The 19,415-nt window shown below is 38.0% G+C and overlaps 1 protein-coding gene across 1 annotated transcript in view; it reads right to left on the bottom strand.

Moving 5' to 3' along the window:
- FARSB (phenylalanyl-tRNA synthetase subunit beta) overlaps positions 1–19,415 on the bottom strand; it is a 67,118-nt gene that overhangs the window by 30,760 nt on the left and 16,943 nt on the right. Inside the window, exons 7-16 of the mRNA XM_007464336.1 lie at positions 18,175–18,325; positions 16,913–17,021; positions 15,968–16,038; positions 14,421–14,482; positions 13,424–13,475; positions 11,817–11,878; positions 11,335–11,542; positions 10,744–10,824; positions 6,923–7,015; positions 3,165–3,282 (exon numbers count right to left, since the gene is read on the bottom strand). Coding sequence (XP_007464398.1) covers positions 3,165–3,282; positions 6,923–7,015; positions 10,744–10,824; positions 11,335–11,542; positions 11,817–11,878; positions 13,424–13,475; positions 14,421–14,482; positions 15,968–16,038; positions 16,913–17,021; positions 18,175–18,325 — 1,007 coding nt within the window. The remainder of the gene's footprint in view (positions 1–3,164; positions 3,283–6,922; positions 7,016–10,743; positions 10,825–11,334; positions 11,543–11,816; positions 11,879–13,423; positions 13,476–14,420; positions 14,483–15,967; positions 16,039–16,912; positions 17,022–18,174; positions 18,326–19,415) is intronic.

Raw genomic sequence — 19,415 nt, 5'->3', positions numbered from 1 at the left:
TGCCTTAGCAAGGTGATATTAACCCTTTAATGGCCAGCAAAGGTTTTTCAATTCATTCTCAAAGAAAATTTCCAGAGACCAAGAAGCTAGGTATTGGGCCTTAGGTATTGCTAATACGCTGATAATCAGAGCAAACACCAAATGGTGCTTATTACGTGGCTGGAACTTTTCAAAATACATTTAATTTTTACAAGTCTACTGAAATAAGCGTTATCATTATTCCCATTGTACAGATGAGGAAACTGAGGCACCAAGAAATTAAATAAATTGTCCAAAGTTAAGCAGCTGGTAAATGGCAGAACCATGACTCAAACGCAGGCACTCTGGCTGCAGTCTCTCATGGAACCGCGGTGCTGGGCTGCCTCTCCTGCAGAGTCCTCTCTGTACACCAGATGACAGGCAGGGAGACCATAGGTCCATATTTAGAATAATCCAGCAGAAAAGCTTCTTCTGTGATGAAATAAAATCCAGGCCTACCTAAACAGGAAACACACTCCACATAAACTAAAGCAAACCTATGTTTTCAAGATGAAAGACTGAGTGCATCTACCTCCTCTTATTCCTCAAATCCCATTGATATGACAGAATATTTTAAAGAAAAACAATAAACCATGACGGTGTAAGACAACAGGCAAAAGTGGTATCAGTTAAAAATGGATTGATGTGGAAAACAGAGCAGAATAAACACAACTAAAATCAGGTATAAAAGAGGTTTGCTACAGAGATAAGAACTATTCTTCCTGATGAAACAAAGCGTAGCAGAAAGACAGAGCTTTGAATTAAAAAGTATATGAATGGGGTTTCTGGAACTATCACCAGGGTGATTTGTTAAATGATGGCCTATAGCACTTGTATTTAAGAACAGCTCTCTTTCAACCTCCAAGCACAGGCCTTCCCAAGAAACAAAGAGGAAAAGAAAAACAGCAAAGGCACCTCTACCCAGGACTGCAATACAGTAAAATGGTGTTCCATGCCTACAGCAAAACCTTCCCTGTGGCAACCGCAGCTTGCGCCTCACCCTCACCGTCCAGGCTCTGAGCTGCCTGCTTGTGAGCATGCCCAGCCCTGCAGGGAGCCTTTGCAATTAGGGAAGAGTCCTGTTGCTGAAACAGTATTGCAGAACTTTTGAGAAGATCTCGAGTAATTAACCTAATCCTATATTTAGAAATATGAAAGGATCACCAAGGATCAAAACAACATAAAACTCAAAGAACTAGGATGAAAGGTAACAAGTCAAAGTTAAGAGAAAAAACTGACATTGGAATTACAATAAATTCTCAGTTATCTATACCAATGGATGATTTGAGGTATAAGAACCCTCAAAACTATTTGCAGCTGGCACTGAAAATGTTTTCTGATTTCTATTACAGCAGATTTATCACCCAAGGAAAATTCTACACAGAAGTTTTATTCTCTAAGGATATAAGCAGAGACCAAAATTCTGGCCCTAGCTCTAAGTTCCTTATTTTATGCAGCCTTGTGCAAATTACCACTTTTCTGTCTTAATTTTCCAGTATATTAAATGGGGACAATATTTTGTCCCATTTGCCTCAAAGAGATGTTTTAACAATCAAAAAAGTACCTTAAAAAATTGGGGGGGGCGGGGCTTCTCTGGTGGCACAGTGGTTGGGAGTCTGCCTGCCGATGCAGGGGACACAGGTTCATGCCCCAGTCCAGGGAGATCCCATATGCCGTGGAGTGGCTAGGCCCGTGAGCCGTGGCCGCTGAACCTGCGCATCCGGAGCCTGTGCTCCGCAACGGGAGAGGCCACAGCGGGGAAAGGCCCGCGTACCGCAAAAAAAAAAAAAAACCTCTGGCCTTGGATGAGTTAGATAATGCACAGACAGACTAACGGACTTGGCCAAGAACTAGAAACAAAAGCCAAAAAAAAAAAAAAAAAAAAAAAAAAAAATTGGGGGCGGGAAAGCAAAAAGCACCATACAAATGCAAGGTGACACTGTTAACTGAAGACAGGCTGCATACTGGGAGCACATGGAATCCAGCCTAGGCTGAAAGGTTTGCAATGGACAGTCCACAGGGTACCTTTATAGAATCAATTTCCTAAGACAGGCCGATTTACAGTCAATAGTTCTTGGTTACTTTCTAGTAGTTAGAATGACGCCATGTTGACCTCTTCAGGAGAAACTGAGGAAAAGGCCCCCTCTTTTGTCAACTGATTCAAAAGAACACATTCTGAATTCTGCAGAGTCTGGGGTAAGACTGAATAAATACTGCTAGGACTTCAACTGTTAAATCCAGGGAATCAAAGGAATACTACCAGTAATTTAGTCATTTGAGGGCACTGCTCACCAAGAGATACCACATATGCAGCTCGAACAGTCAGTCGGACTTATATAAGTTGAAGACATGCAGAAGTTTGAACGAGACAGGCTTTCTTGGCAATCATGTTTAAGGACTTACTAAGTACATAATATATTTATTAAATAACAGCTACATTCCAAATATTAGACAAAGCAACTTGCTGTACTAACAAGTCCAGACCATCCTCAAAAGAAGCAAAAACTGGTAAAACACATTTACAATCACTGGTACAACAGTAATATGAACAATCATTGTTAAACTAGAATAGAAAGATATCAAGTACATCAAAATGATATGCATATAAATCACATGACATAAGAAAAAAACACTCCATAGTGCTTTTCAAGTTGAGGTTTTAATAGGGTTCTTCATAAACATTATTAAATTCTCTGTTAAAATTTGCTTTCCATTAAAAGTAAGCGATATTGCAATCAAATATCTGGCCCTTGCTTGGATTGATTCACATAAATCAGTCATGAAAATTAAACTTATGAGATAATTGGGAAAATTCAAACACTAGCTGGATATTTGATGGTAAGATATAATGATGGCATTGGATTATTAAAAACAATAGTGGTAGCCCTTACCTTTCATAAATACAAACTAAAGTGTTTGTTGATAAAATGATGTGATGTCTAAGATTTATACTAAATGAATACAAGGAAGTGGGTTGGAGTATAGATGAAAGAAGTCTGGCCATGTGTGAGTTGATAACTCTTGAAGGTGGGTGCTGGAATCATAGGAGTAATTAATTACATTATTTCCTCTATTTTTATATACAGTTGATGTTTTCATAATAAAAAATGCTTTAAGTATACAAATCAAAGGTGATTTATTCTTACCTCTGCTAGAATCTTTTATTACAATGTCAGAGATTTCAAACAGTTTCAGAGGAAGGGGCATCTTCCGATTCGCAGCTATGGTCTTTAGGAGGCCAGGAAGAAGGGTAGTGCGTGCCACCTACAGGAGAAGACATGAAATTGCACTGACCAAATAGGAAGCAGACATACCTGGTTATTAATCCATGGTCTCACAGGAAGACACTTTTGGAAAATGCAATGCCTAAATATCCAAGTCATTTTTAATTTTTAATTCCAGTACTTCATATCCTGCTTCATTTCACAAAGTAACTGAAGTAAATTACAAGAAATACCAATATTTAAACAGTTTTAACATGAATTAACCAAATTTTAAAAAACTAGGACCAGGGAAAAAATGTAAATGCAATTAAAATACCAGGACAATGAGAAAAACAGAACACAAATATGTAGGCACTAAAAAACCACACAGCTGCTATGGGCAGGTTGTGACTACAGCTTTCAGCTTAGTAGCCAAAACAAATAGGAAAATGTATAGTTATTTCATTCTTAATATTCATAAGAAATACAAATACACATTCCAATTCTTAAAAAAAAAAAAGGGCAAAACTTCCCCTGCTTTGTCTGTGAAATAAATTTCTCATTCTAAGCTGTATGAGATACGTTAGCTTCCAACACATCATGTTACCAGAAGGGTTTTATGAGCGACGGTATTACATCTGCAGTCAGACTCCAACACCATTATCTTTTGCCCAGACTCTGCATGGGCTTCCTAGGATGATTTCTCTGCTTCTACTTTGCCACCTTATGATCTATTATTCTCCCTACAGTAGAGTGACCCTTAACACCTAAATCAGATCATGGAACTCTCCTGCTCAGAAACATCCAATGAACTTCCATCAGATTTTGAATAAAACCCCATGCCCTACATGGGGCTTTATGTGAATCTGGTCCTAGCCACCTCTCCAACCCCGACGCCCGGTGCTCTCCCTGGCATACTGTGCATGCTCCAGCCACACGCCGCCATCAGGATCCCATCCCAGGCCTCCACACGTGCTCTTTCCTCTGCCTCATACATTCTTCCTCTAGATTCGTATGTAGCTATCTTACTTCCTTCAGGTCTCTGCTCAAAGGTCTACATGGTCCTACATGGGCCTGCCCTGCCCACCCTGGCTAAAACAACAGTCCCTCTTAGATCCTGCACATGTAACAGTAAGCCCTTAAAAGGACTTGCTAGATTGTGTTGAGGAAAGAAGAGAACACAGGGACCTCCCTGGTGGCGCAGTGGATAAGACTCCATGCTCCCAATGCAGGGGGACCAGGTTCAATCCCTGGTCAGGGAACTAGATCCCACATGCATGCCACAATTAAGAGTTCGCATGCCACAACGAAGGAGCCCGGGAGCCACAACGAAGGAGCCCGCCTGCCACAACTAAGACCCAGAGCAACCAAATAAATAAATATTAAAAAAAAAAAAAGAAGAGAACACCTTTCCTACTATATTCACTCTACCAGAAAGCTGCTATTAGCCTTCAACTCAGTGCTTTCTGAAATATGGGTCACTTTCCCAACCAGAGAGAAAGTGCCCAAACCATTCACAGAACAAAACTACAATGTTTAAGGAAAGCTTAACTTATTAGAATAAAAACAAGCCACTTTTGTAGATGACTTTTTTATTTTTTTTTTTCACTTATTTTATAGATAAGATTTATTTATTTAAAAACTCACAGCAACACAAAAAATTAAACCTGAATCAGATCAAGCACCTAGATCTAACTCCAATTTACTGAAAATATAGGGGACCACAGGAATATAGTCAGCAAAATCCTAATGTGAGAACTCTACAGGGTAAGTGACCCAGTTTCTTCCACAAAGTGAAAGGGGGAGGGGGAGAGAGGGAGAGAAGGAAAGAGATGAGGAGCAACCTGTGGATTAAAAGAGACTTAAGAAGCACATCAATCAACTTTAATGTATGAACCTCATTTGAACCCCAAATCAAATAAACTATTTAAAAAAAGACACCTGAGAAAATCTGAACAATAACTGGATATTTGAAGATATTAAGGAATACTACTGCTAATTTAGGGGGATATGGTAATTTTCTATAATTGTGTTTACAATAATTATAGTAAAATTTTACATACTTCAGTAAATAACATTTCTCTTCTTTCATCCATTCTCTAGTATAACTGCTACCAGAAAATAGCCCAAAGTTAAGAATTATGCAAAAGAAAGAATAAGCTTAGACAATAAATTGAGATACAAGACCATGAACAACTTATACTTATTTTAACCATAAATAAATATAAACCTGTTAGCCACATTGGTAATGGTAGGATGTATCTGTTCATAAAGGAGGAGTAAAATAGAGAATCTGTCAAATCTAAGAGACAGACTCTCATCTCTTATGTATTTAATGCAGAAATACTGAGTCTTATGTGTGCTGAGCCACAGCTATTTAGAGTGACATTCAAGGTTTCTGATTTGTTTTCCTTCCACTTATATAAAATAGATACGATGCAAACCCTAAAGAATATAACATTACCACATTGTAAGAAATCTATCAAGCTTGAGAAATAAAACTGGGAGAAAAGGAAACACTTGGAAAAAACTCAAATAAAAATCCATTAAGATTTACTGAAAAATTTCTCTATCCAAATGAATTTGAACATCTCTTATGAAAGAGAACACCTCAGACGTCTTAGAAAAGCTAGTGGGCAACAGAAATCCAAATATAAAAATTATCACCATCCTTCTAAACTAGCGTAAAGATTCTTCAAAGTTCTGACACTGAATATGGAGAAAGAATTTATGTATTTGATGCACATTATTAGCAATTAGTTTAGTATAGCTCTAATCTGCCACATTAGTATGTAGCTCTATACATTAAATCTAACTTTAAAAAATCTAAATCTTAACATTTTTAGAACTTTTAGAATTTTTAGAACTAATCCAGACACTACTTTTACAAAAGTGAAAACCAAGATCCAAAGAAACTATCTCAAATCAGAGTTCATGTATTATTTTATAATTAACTTTCTGAAAAGCATTTCCTTCCAATTCTGATTCCCCTTGATTCTAGAAGAGATGATCTTCTCTAAAGCCTGTTTAAAAAAACACTGAAATGCATATACAAGGAAAACAGAATGAGCTTACTAGTATGAAAGAGATAAGACGATTCAAAGTCATTAATAAGCAAAGATATTATAACTTTGAAATGCTCTCTTTTTATAGTTAAGGTCCGAAACTATCACGTAAATCACTGAACGTTTACTATCAAGGGAGCATCATTCTCATTTAAATATTCCTAACCTCCACATGAAACTGCCAATAAACTAGACAATTACAATGAAAGGCACAGTCAGCATGGTCCAGAACTGGCATAACGATTTATTTCAAAGTAAAAGACTTAATGGAGGTACTGGGAACATGTGTAGTTTCACTTATTACAAATGGATAGAAAAGAGATGAAACCTGAAAATAGTATTAAAAAAAAAATCAATTGTGAAATGGAAAGTTCAGATAAGAAAGGCTGGGCTAGGTATAGGTAGCACAAAGCAAGCAAGAAGCACCTATAAGGTTAATAAAGAAAAGATTATAAAATATTTAAAGAATTTTTGTCAGCAATGTATGTAAGAACCAAATATAAATCTATCCAAGAAGAAATTCTAAAGAAGCTCTATGATTTTGCCATTTGAGATAAAATAACTGAAGAGACTTTTCATAACTCATGTACTGCCTCTCAGTTTTAACCCAAATTCTTAACTACTTAAAACTCTTACCTGAAATTCAGCTGTTTTAGGATTACTTATGAGGACTGCCTTTGTTGCAGAGATATCCAAACCCAGTTTATCAGCAATATCTTCTTGGGAGCACTAAGAAATACATAAAAATAGATCAATATGGAAAAGCAATGACTAAATCCAATATAAAAAAGTATTTAATGCTGTAACAACTTTTGATGGCCTCATGGCAATGTAGATTATATAAAGTAAGCTAAGAATAAGCTGAGAATAAACATATATCAATTAAATTCAGGTCCACAGCAGATGCAATTTAACATTAATAATTCTCTTACAATGAATTCTAACCATGATGCAGAGCTAAAGTACATTTTTCACATGGAGCTGGTGGTATAACCTGTACTTGGGCCCCCCTAAGCTAGCCTCCCATTGACCTTACCAGTCAAGTCTCCTACAATCCCCTACTCATTCCCTGAACTGTACACTTTTCCCTACCTTTACCTGAAATGCCCTCCCTGCCCGACTTGCTGCCACCCCGCCCCCTGAAAGATTCTACTTAAAAGACATCTCTTCCACCACTTCCATAAAAATAACCCTAATGACTCCAGTCAGAAATTCTCTCTCCCTCCTTGGTGCTCATATGACTTTGTGTTTTGACTACTGTTGTAACCTCTGAAAAATCTGTACTGACTTGTGACAGAATGGTGGGACTAAGAGCAGAATTCCCATGGCCTCAACTATGTCACTTAACTTCCGCGCAGATGTGCTTGATAAAGCTCTGGGTAATGAGCAAGCTCCTAGGCACTCACCCACCAAAAAGAGAAAGATGCCCGTCACCCTCAAAAACCAGGATGGTAGGCAGAATTCTGAAAATAAAACTCAATGACTGTGAGATATAGCAAATACAATACCTGGCACAAACTAAGTGATCAAAACATATTAATGATGATAATTAATGTCATTATTAAGAATAAACAATTATCACATATATTAATGTTAACGTTTGAAAGAGTTTAAAACTTAACATGAAAACTGATGTACCATCAGTTACTCTTTTCTATTTTCCAAAATAAGTTGGAAAATAGGCAACTGTCCTCAGGACTAGTGGTCTGTATTTCACTTAGAAAAAAAGAATGGGCTTGGATGCCAATGCCAGTTCTAATGACTTCTGCCTTGCTCTTTCAGGAAGGATTCTGAAGACACATCCAGGCACAGCAGAAAAGAGCTCCCTGCACCGCCATAGCTGCAGCAGTGGAGAATGGCAGCATGCATGCTGGGAATAACCATTTTTTCCTCCATAACATGGAGGAGTTTTAATAGTAAGATTTAGACGTAATGTGACCAATTAGGAAATGCAATTTACATGACGCGATCTATCCTCAAACAGAACTAGTACTGCCTGTATCAAAGAAAAAGGGCCCCACAGACACATGGCTACACAGCTAGGTATCTGAGTGACCTTGCACTTTATCATGATGATGGACCATAAGGGATAGAGGTAAGAAGCAATTTAAATCAGGTATCCTGAAGTGGCAGTAGCTGGTATACAGGATGAAATGTTTATAAGTGTTAATATTTATGTGTTTATTTTAAATAAACACATTTACTTGTTAGAAAAAATAGAATAAGTAAACGAAGCCCATAATTTTTACAGATATTATTCTTAAATAAGGCTGAAGTAGGTTTTTAGTTTTAAAAGTGGCTAATTTAAATGAAAATATTACAACTGGTACGCAGATACTGCAAAAATCATGATGATAATATGTGAATTACTTACACCTGGGAAGTCAAGGGCTGGGTTTTAGGAAAAGAAGGGCCGCTACTCTTGTGCAAAACTAGATATAAGGCCCAGTGATGTTTAGGCTTGCTTAGAAAGTATGTAACTTTATAAATACCTTTCATGTTGAAATTCCTATAGCAAAACTGTTACTACAAATCTGAAACTCTCTAGCACCTAATTCTGACCCCCGCCCTGCCCCGCCCCACTGTGATAAAGTGTTGAAGTGACCTTGGACAACTGAACAGACTGTTTCTGGCACTCGTGGTGGGACAGTTCAGTCACAGGCCTGGGGTACAGACAGACCTGTGCTGGAATCCCTGGTCCATAGCCAACTGGCTGCGCGAAGTGGGACAAGTTACCTCAATTAACTGCTGTGTAAGACAGAAACACCTACTTCACAGGGCTGCACTGAGAGATGGAATCATGTACATAAAGCCCTTTGTGTAAGACAAACTCTCTCTGCAGAGTAGCTACTTGTCAGGAGGCAGAGAATGTGCTCCCCCTTAGATGCATGGGGCTACACAGTTACAAAATCAATTCCTTTGCCACTTAATTATAAAAAATAGAATACATTTCTAAAAAATCAGAATACATTTCCCTGTGCTATTTTTTGTACATCAGTTCACATGGAATCACTGCTGCTCCTGACTGCATATGCGTATGTGGGCCATATATGAATGACATGGTCCTCAAACCTAGCATTCAGTCTGACATAACAGAAAAGCCCTCCTCAAGGAGTCAAAAGGCCAGATTCTGGTCATGGTTCTCCTGCTGTCTGTGTAAACTTTGCTGGGTACTTATCCTCTCTCGGCCTCCGGCTTCCTCACTGGTACAGTGCCTGGCATACAACAGATGTTCCATAAATGTTGTTGAATAAAAGATTTCTAAACCAGAAAAAGGAAGGTGTTGGGACTTCCCTGGTGGTGCAGTGGTTAAGAATCCGCCTGCCAATGCAGGGGACACGGGTTCGAGCCCTGGTCCAGGAAGATCCCACATGCTGCAGAGCAACTAAGCCCGTGCACCACAACTACCAAGCCTGTGCTCTAGAGCCTGAGAGCCACACTACTGAGCCCATGTGCCACAACTACTGAAGCCTGCACGCCTAGAGCCCGTGCTCCACAAGAGAAGCCACCGCAATGAGAAGCCTGAGCACCACAACGAAGAGTAGCCCCCGCTCGCCACAACTAGAGAGAGCCCACTCGCAGAAAAGAAGACCCAACGCAGCCAAAAATAAATAAAATTAATTAATTAAAAAAAAAGATTAAAGAAAAAAAAGCAAAAGGAAGGTGTTGAACTAGATCTGGAAGGTCCCTTCCAGTAAGAACATCCTATGAATTACAAAGGCTCAATAAAGTGACGTGAGAGAGGCTACATCTCCTCACCAGCCCTCTGTGTACTGGTTGTGATTCCCACCACTGCCTTCTGTAAACACCTTAAAAGACTGAGATGTTTAGAGCTGGAATTGTGTTGGGGGGAGCTTTCCTGGTTGTTTTGGTTTTTGCCTTACATCGTTAAGGTGAAAAGGACTTGAATAGTCAAGAAGTACACTGTGGGCACCATAGCACAGCTCAGCAAGAGAGAGAAAGAAACTACAAATTGCAGACACATTTCGATATCTTCAAATGCTCGATCTGCTGGGGGAGGGAGATTTCTGTCTGATTTTGTAATAAAACTCATTTCCTGACTTAGGCCTTTCATGTCAGCTTTTCAACTCAAAGCAAATGTCTGTGAACATGTTCAAAGACAAAGAAACAGGCTTAACGTGGAGCAGTCCACAGCCCTTAACCAGGGCGGCATCTAGTGGGTACAGCCACAACCAAATTAAGACTAAAAATTCTAACTTAATAAATTTCATTACGAACTTCATTGTGGACCCTCAACAATTACATGAAACTCTAACATTTAGTCCTTCGTGCTTTTCTGTGACTAAAAAAAAAGAAATCTTCATTTCTTTACCAGAAATTACACAATCTCAGGTAACAAAGTGTTCTTTATAACTTTTTATAAATTCATATAAGGAATCACAGAACGAGATTCAAAGAAAACCATCAGCAGGGCACCAGAAGCATGTACAACATACCAGAGCAAAGGTAAGCGCCTCAGTGAATCCAGCAGCTGCCATGTCGTGTCTCAGGAGTTCTGTGAGTTTATTTAGGGGAAACTGGGGGGAAGAAATTACTTCACCTCAATAAAATTTCCCACTTTTTTTTAATTAAAAAAAAAATATTTATAGAAAACTTGTCACTTAAAGGAAACCACCCTTCCATCCTAATATGCTGCTCGTCCCACCATTTCCCCACCACACCGACCCCTCCCCATCACCACTACCCCAACACTCCTACCCAGATGTACAAACCCCCCGCTTCTACCTCGCCCACACGCCACTTCTGCCTTCAGGCCCAGGATCAGAAAATGAATCTCCTACTCAGAGATGCAAGAAGGGCTCCAAACTCAAAACCTGTCTTTCTTCAAAGAACTAGTCATCACAGGTTTTCGACGTACTCTAATCAATCGGGCATCTGTTTTGCATCCTCTCCACAGCAAATGCCTCTCAGAGCAGAGCATGGCCAGTACTGCTTAATTCCTATGTTCTGTTTTTCTCGAAGCCTTCCTGGCATTCAATAATCAGTTTCTAACAATAAGGAGTGTTTATTTAAGGGTGCAATCTTACTTGATTAGCTATGGTGTATGTTTTCGGGAGAGTCATCTGAATGTTGTTATATCCATAAGCAATAGCTGCATCTTCTATGATATCACAGGCGTGGATAATGTCAGCTCTGGTTGGAGGGATTTCAATTTCAATCTGATTCCCATCGCCTATGACTTCTGACTTTAAACACATCCTGGTCAGAAGCTTGGCAAGATTTTCTGGAGTTTCTCTGAAATAGGAACGTACAAACCATAAACTTCACTGGATTATTTAAAACATGTTTATATTTTGTTTTAAAATATGCTACTACCTGAAACCTGTCTTTGTGAATTCCAATGGACACCAGACATTCTAACTGATGTTCTATTGTCACTTATTACTCTGAAGGGATATCAAAATTCTCTCCAAGCATTTTTTCAGGGAAAATTAAGCAGTTATATGTGTACTTCATTCTTGAATTCTCTTCAACAGTAAATAAATAAATTGAAGTTTTCAGAGCATACCTGATCCCAACTTTTTTGTTAATTAGATCAGCTCTCACCATCTCCTTTCGATAAGCCAGTTCCTTAGAGAGAAAGAGAGTTTGAGAAGCTGAAATCAGTCCTGCCAGATACAGGATTAGCCTCTTTCTAATTCAATTCATTATTGTTGTGGTTTCATTACCCTCCCAAGAAGTTGTCATTAGAGCCAGATATCAAAAATAAACTCAGTGCGCTTCAAGATATTATTTGCTACATTATATTCATACATGAACATTCTACTTGCTAGACAACTGGAACTGCTTGGAAATATGAAATGCCAAACATTTTTCTCTTTTACTTGGTCAATCACCATTCTCTTCAGCAAAACACCAGTGCATTACATCATTTCTAAAATGCTTACAAATCCTGCTGAAGATTTTCAATTTCACCTCATGCAAGTAGGTGTTTATGACTAAAAAAGAATAATTCATGCGCCATATTGTACTATCCATCAAACTAAATCTAAGAGTGTTATGAAGTCATTCCTTTCCTATCATTTTTTTCAGGTGGGGAAAAGCAACTATAACCCAGTCCTAGCTATCAATCTGCTCCAGGACAGCCAGGCTGGGAGCATCTCATGAATTAGTACTCACTCTCCTTCAAACAGTACGTAACTCTACCATGTGAGATAGGAACAAACATACATAAAATCCAGGCTTTTCAGCAACGTTGGAAACATACCTCTGAGTATTTATCACAAAATTACTCTCAAAATTGTAACCACCACTAGCAAAAAGGCCACAAATTTAAAAACCTGTTTGGACTCAGGTAAGGACAATGGGCTTGCTATTCAAAAAGCAACTCTCAGAGCAGAAGCATCATTATCACCTGAGTGCAGCCACCACCATGTAAAGAAGCCCAAGCTAGCCTGCTGGATGAGAGGCACTTGACCTGTTCACCTCATTGCCAAGACGCAGACATGTCAGTGAGGCCATCCCAGGTCATCTAACTGCTAGCCTACCAACCAGCTGGAGCCTAGCAGAGATTAGCCCAGCCAGTCCTGACCAGAACTACCCAGCTGACCCCCAGAAGCATGACATAAACAAACGATCGTTGTTTGAAGTTAGTAAACCTTGGGGTGGTTTGTTACATAACAAAAGCTAACTGATAACAGCAACTAAAATCAATTTTAAAGAAAACTGCTACTGGGACTTCCCTGGTGGTCCAGTGGTTTGGAGGGCTGACTAACCTTAAAAGGGGTGAAACTATAAATTACCTAGGTACCTAGTTAATAAGGGAATAAACCACAGGAATTATGGCCCTATAATGCTGTGGTATAATGTAGTGGGTTGGGAGTGAAATGTGGTATAATATAGTGTGTTGGGACTGTCTGGGCTTAAATCCTAGCTCCACCACTGAATAGTAATAGGCAAGCTATTTAACATCTCAAGGTCAAGGGCCTAATGATAGCACCCACCCTCATAGCGTTAATGTGAGGATTAAATCCATGTAATACACACAGTATAGTGCCTGGCATGTAGGTGGGTGGATGCACAGATAGAAAGACCAAAAGCACTCTACAGCTATTATTATTAATGTTACTGCTGTTGTCAAAGTCGTCATCATCAAGTCACTTCTTCTATACTCACTGGAAAGGTATGTAATTTTCCATTAGGAAAAACGACCTCAGCCGCTTCAACCCTGAAAACAAAAATAAAGCCAGAAATAAAATTAAATATAAATAAAAATAAAACTTAAGGGGAAAAAAGGGCCATAAATTCTAAAAATGTGTGTGGTTAACAAAACTTTCACTTGGTCTACAACTGCAGCCTCAACACATTCAATCTATTCACATTCCAACACTGCTGTCTGGATTAATCCTCCCATACACAACATTACTATTCCATTTCCTGTGGCTCCCATGTCTCTTCAGGCAGCACCCACTTGATAAGTTTATCTCCCAGTCCTGCAAAGCATGCATCCTTGATGAACACCTTGCCAATACTGACACACACATTCCAGGCTTTACCAGGGTCACGCTGTTACACAATGAAAGCTCACTGACACAACCACTAAAATGCAAATCAATTTTAAAAAATAACCAACACTGCCCATACAATTTCAGTCATGCTTTCTACAGTTATACATTTATTTTGAATTATAATACTCTAGAATAAACTATGATGCTAGTACACAGTAAGGGCCATATAGGTTTGATAAGCAATTTTTTAAATAAAAAATTAGCTTTGGAACAAATACAGTAGTATTATTAGTATACACAGGATACATGCTTTGCTCTTATATATGATTCTCTATCTTTGTTTAGCTGTTCCTTCTGCTGTTTCTCCATGTTCAGTCTCAAATCCTTAAATACAGCTTAAATTTCATTGCCTCCATGAAGTCTACCCAGATTGCCCCAGCTAGCACTAACTTGCCCTTACAAACGGCCAGAACATCACCGAAACTTTTTAAGGTACTTATCACTTTTTACTTTATACATTATTTGTTCATGTCTTAGCTCCCCAAAGAGATTATATATTCTAGTTACAGGAACCACATATTTCATCTTTATATTTAGCACAAGGCCTTAGTGCTCTGACTTCAGAACAACAGGCCATCATTGATAAAGATGCCAAACGAACTTACGTAAATTGATTCTCACAATATTCACTGAACGTGGTAACAATGATATCAAGAACTATTTTTGCCTGCAAAGGAAAAAAACAAATATTATGGTAACCCAATAAATATACTTTCTTCCATCAGCTGGAAATGAATTAATATTTAATATAATTTAGTCTCCAAACATCTAAAACTGTATCTGTATATATAAATTTTAAAGAAAGAAGTGGAGTAAAAACTCTTGAGCTTGAGAGGCCCTGACCTTATCTTCAGGTGTTCTGCATTTATGCGGTTCTCTGACAGTTACAATCCATGACTGAGGCAAATCATGTATTTCCCCACCCCCTCCCTTGGGTTGAGCAAATTTCAAGAAAGACAGATGGCTAACTATGGCAGTAAACCTTATCAGTCTCATGAGTTTCTGCAGACAGATGCCAGACTCCTGGCCCAAGCACTTACTAGCAGTCTGATTTTGCGCATGTCACTTAATTACTGTCTTTGTACCTTTGTTTGTTAAGTAGAGATAATAAAAGTTCCTACCTCATTTGGTTAATACAAGGATTAAGAGTATGAGTGTGTGTGTGTATAAAACACATAGAGGGATGCCTGGTACATAGTGAAGGCCATATAGATTTGTTATTTTTTTTTTAATTAAAAGAAAAAAATACAGTAACCTTATTGGGATATATGCTTTGCTTTTATATATACTTCACTCATATACAAGCTTCAGAAAAGATATCCAAGGTCTGCTAATGTGCAAATTAAAAAAAGTTTTTAACAGGAAAAGCTATATTACCCTGACAATATTTCTGAAGGCACATATGGTATATAAAAGTTATAAATGAAATATCTTACAAGGATCTCCAATCCTGTAAGATGTATGTGAATGCCATTTATCTGCCCTACTTCTATACTCCAGCCTTCTGCCATTCAAGTTTACCTTTCTTAATTTGCTTAATTGCCACCTCACTCTATGGCTTACTTAACATTTGTAAAGAAAAAGTATACCATAAAAAAAAGCTTTCATAACAATCCAATCTAATATATAGGGACAAAAAGTGACCGAACGATTAGTATTCTACATATTCTAGACATCTTTGTGTGTATAAACCCTTTATCAATTTGCTAAATAAAACTTGATAGCCAGTTGGTTTTAACTTTTTTTTTTATCAAGTACACAAAGGTATGAAATTAGTTAGCATTCAAACTAAGCCAACTAAGATGAACACTTTATACAGATGGCATTACAATGTATATCCCATTCTCTGTTTTACAGTAATGTATTTGGCTAATTCTCTCACAAGATGACAAGTTCCTTGAAGTCAAGAACATGTAACTCATTATTAAATTCATGGCATTAGAAAGGTAGTAGGTGCTCACTAAACATTTGTCAACTGAATGAAAGCACCTTAACCAAAGTACAGAATAGCTACATCTTTCCAATTTTCTAAATGGCTAAAGTATGTCCCCACCTACAAAATAATCATATTTTAAAGTTTAGCCACATGGTCTTGGCCCAGAAGTAAAAATCTACCCTGACAGTACAAAAATAGAAAAAAAGTTTTATTTACCTTAGTAAAGTCAGTCCCTGTGCACTCAATAAATATATTTCTAGTATTTACTGTTATTCTGGAATGATTTCCTGCAACAGACACAAAACAATAATGACAAAACAATTAGTTTCAGAAATAAAAGCGCACGAAAAAGCTCTACAAAACAGAAACTACATTTTAATTTAGAACATAATATAAGCTGACACCTCAGAGGTAAGGAGATATACAACTTTTATTCTAAGCTCCCATTATAAGCTGGAGAATAAAGATAAAATAAAAACAAGGCTTTACTGAGTGCATTCCATATGTAAGGTGCTTAACAGAAGTTGTCTCATCTCATTTTCACCACGATCTATGACAGGGCTGCAGGTAGGACAACTAAGATTCAGAGATTAAGCTCACTGAACATGATCGCAGCTATTAAGTGGCAAGGCTAAGATTTAGGTTTGGATCTGGCTCACTCCGAAGCCCACTATAAGTTGCCCTCCAGAAGGGCAAACATCTATGGCTCTGACATCACTAAATTTTGTAAATATGTTCAATTTGCTTCTTCAACAAAAGCTTCAGAAAGGAGTTAAGAGGGTAAAATTCAGTTTTAAAATTTTAATTTAACTATAAAACAGCAGGGCAGACAGAATTTGACTTTAAGTTTAACTAAATGAATTACCTGCTAAAACCACAATATCGACACCCTGTGGAGGAATATAACAGAATCCAGAGACTAGCACCAGAAAATATTTATAAACTTATAAATATGTATACATTTATAAATTACATAAAAATCACCAGTAAAACACTGAAAAATGAATGAAAAGAACTATTACAATAAAATCCACAAAAGACCTGAGATTCTCAGATTGAGTCATCTGATTGATTCAGTCAGGTCTATAGAGAATTCCACAGAAATGGTAAAGAATAAGAGGGAAACAGCAAAAAACCTATGGTGCTTAAGAAATAACTCACCATTGATGACTGGAGGCATTGAAAGGACAACACCATTGCTATCATAGATAACTGGATACAGAGGTTTATTTTCAATTATATGTAAATAATGTTTAAGGTGGTTGTCAGTCTGAAAAAAAATTAAGTCAAACAAAATTAGCTTTTTATTTCTGTCACTGTAATTAGTTTACATACCTACCTAACATAAAAAGAGGGGCGAAAAATCAGAAAAACAATAAAAAAGCCCCCAAAGTTTTAAATGTATAATATTTTCTAATGTAAATTAATATCTCAGAATCCTTATACAGCCTCATTTCCTACTGGGGAAAGATAAGACCGCAACCATTTTTCAAGACTGAAAGCAGACTTGCAGAGTAAGCCTGAATCACCTTAAGCAAAACACAAACCATACAAAACTATTTAGATAAATAGGAAGAAATCACTTGCAAATCAGGTCAATGATAATAGCTGCTTTTTCCAAATGATACCCACCTCTTTTACTATTTGTTAAATGCAATTTAAAATGACTACTGAGTTCATTTTCACTGGACTCTAAAGTGCTAATCACGGGAGGTAGACGCTTTTTAATAGTGCATGCTACAAAAAAACTAGCTAAATCTCATTGTTCCTTATATTTGAATGAGTTTTAGTTATACCTAAATATGAATATTACAATGCGGTATGACCTACTTCAGTGGCTCTCAATCCTGGCTGTACGTTAAAAACATCTGAGAGGATAAAAAAGTAATAACAGGGCTTCTCTGGTGGCACAGTGGTTGAGTCCACCTGTCAATGCAGGGGACATTGGTTCAATCCCTGGCCCAGGAAGATCCCACATGCCGAGGAGCAACTAAGCCTGTGTGCCACAACTACTGAGCCTGGGCTCTAGAGCCCACGAGCCACAACTACTGAGCCTACGTGCCACAACTACTGAAGCCCACATGCCTAGAGCCTGTGGTCCACAACAAGAGAAGCCACGACAATGAGAAGCCCACACACTGCAACAAAGAGTAGCCCCCACTCACCGCAACTAGAAAAGCCTACGCACAGCAATGAAGACCCAACACAGCCATACATACATACATACATACATAATTAAAAGTAATAATAAACAAAATTATGCCCAGACCTCACTCTAGATCAAAGGAATCAGTATCTCTGGGTTGGAGCCCAGACACTGCTATTTTTTCAAGCACTCATTTTATTGCCCTAATTAAGACTTGATTTGGGAGGAATTTCATGCTTTATCCAGAGCTATTACATTAACATAAAAGAACATTTACCTTGTATATGTTCATCAGTTCACAGGCTGTATACTCCTTGGTCTTATTTAGAGGCTTGAATTTGATATCGGAAGGTTTCTTCGCAGTGTAAGTAAATGGGCCTGACAAAGTGTCCAAGTCATGGGCACCAATAGCAACCAAGGCTCTTTTCCTAAATGTGGAGAGACAGAGAGAAACAGAAAACGATTTGAATATCTCAAAGCAGAAATTCTAAAGATAACATAGAGTACAGGTTTTTTATTTTTAGACACTTCCTTAAAATAGCCTGTAAGGCTTCCCTGGTGGCGCAGTGCTTGAGGGTCCGCCTGCCGGTGCGGGGGACGCGGGTTCGTGCCCCGTTTCGGGAGGATCCCGTGTGCCGCGGAGCGGCTGGGCCTGTGGGCCGTGGCCGCTGGGCCTGAGCGTCCGGAGCCTGTGCTCCGCAAATGGGGGGGGCCGCAACAGTGAGAGGCCCGCATAACGCAAGAAAAAAAAAAAAAATAGCCTGTAACTACTATATAGCACCTTTACAACCATTAAAAATTATGAGAAATATAAATATAAAGCTACTTAAAACACATTATTTCAGCAGCTGAAGTAAATCCCTTCCACTATGTTTTCCCTAGTACTATGTTATTAGGACGTTTTCAAAGTCAACATACACTTTACCTTATTTTAATCTATTTCCTCTAGTGTCCTCAAGTAAACATAAATCTTTTATTAAATTAGAATAAACTACCAAAAAACTCCTGTGTTTTTTGGCTTTTCCATATTTTCCTATATTTCCTATCACATAGCTATATTGCTTTATTAATGGAAATTATTTAGTTTTAAGAACTGTGACTTATATTTAAAATTTAATATGTAAGGAAATTTCAAGAGCTATTAATTTCATTTGTTCTACAGTTTATCTGTAAAGGATTTAAGGTAATTTTAGGAACTTAAAGCAAGATACAAAGTAGGAGAGAAAGAAACAGAAGTAGGGATATAAAACGAAGCCAGAAACAATGTTGATTAGTACTAAACTAGAATTTCAAAGCTTACAGTCTTATCACAGAGGGTCACAAATTTGGCTCTAGGCTTTCCAAAAGACAATTCAAAAAGAGAAACCTGGTCAGAATTTATGATGTTCTAAAGAATTCTTAAAACGTGTTTTAGACTATGTGTACATATTTTCGAATATGTATGCATAACCACAATTAAATATCAAATGGAGCGCTTCCCTGGTGGCACAGTGGTTGAGAGTCCGCCTGCCGATGCCA

This window comes from Lipotes vexillifer, unplaced genomic scaffold, assembly GCF_000442215.2.
Source record: "Lipotes vexillifer unplaced genomic scaffold, Lipotes_vexillifer_v1.1 scaffold782, whole genome shotgun sequence".
Taxonomy (NCBI): domain Eukaryota; kingdom Metazoa; phylum Chordata; class Mammalia; order Artiodactyla; family Lipotidae; genus Lipotes; species Lipotes vexillifer.
The sequence above is the reverse complement of the archived record's forward strand: the minus strand, read 5'-3'. Positions and strand labels throughout refer to the sequence as shown.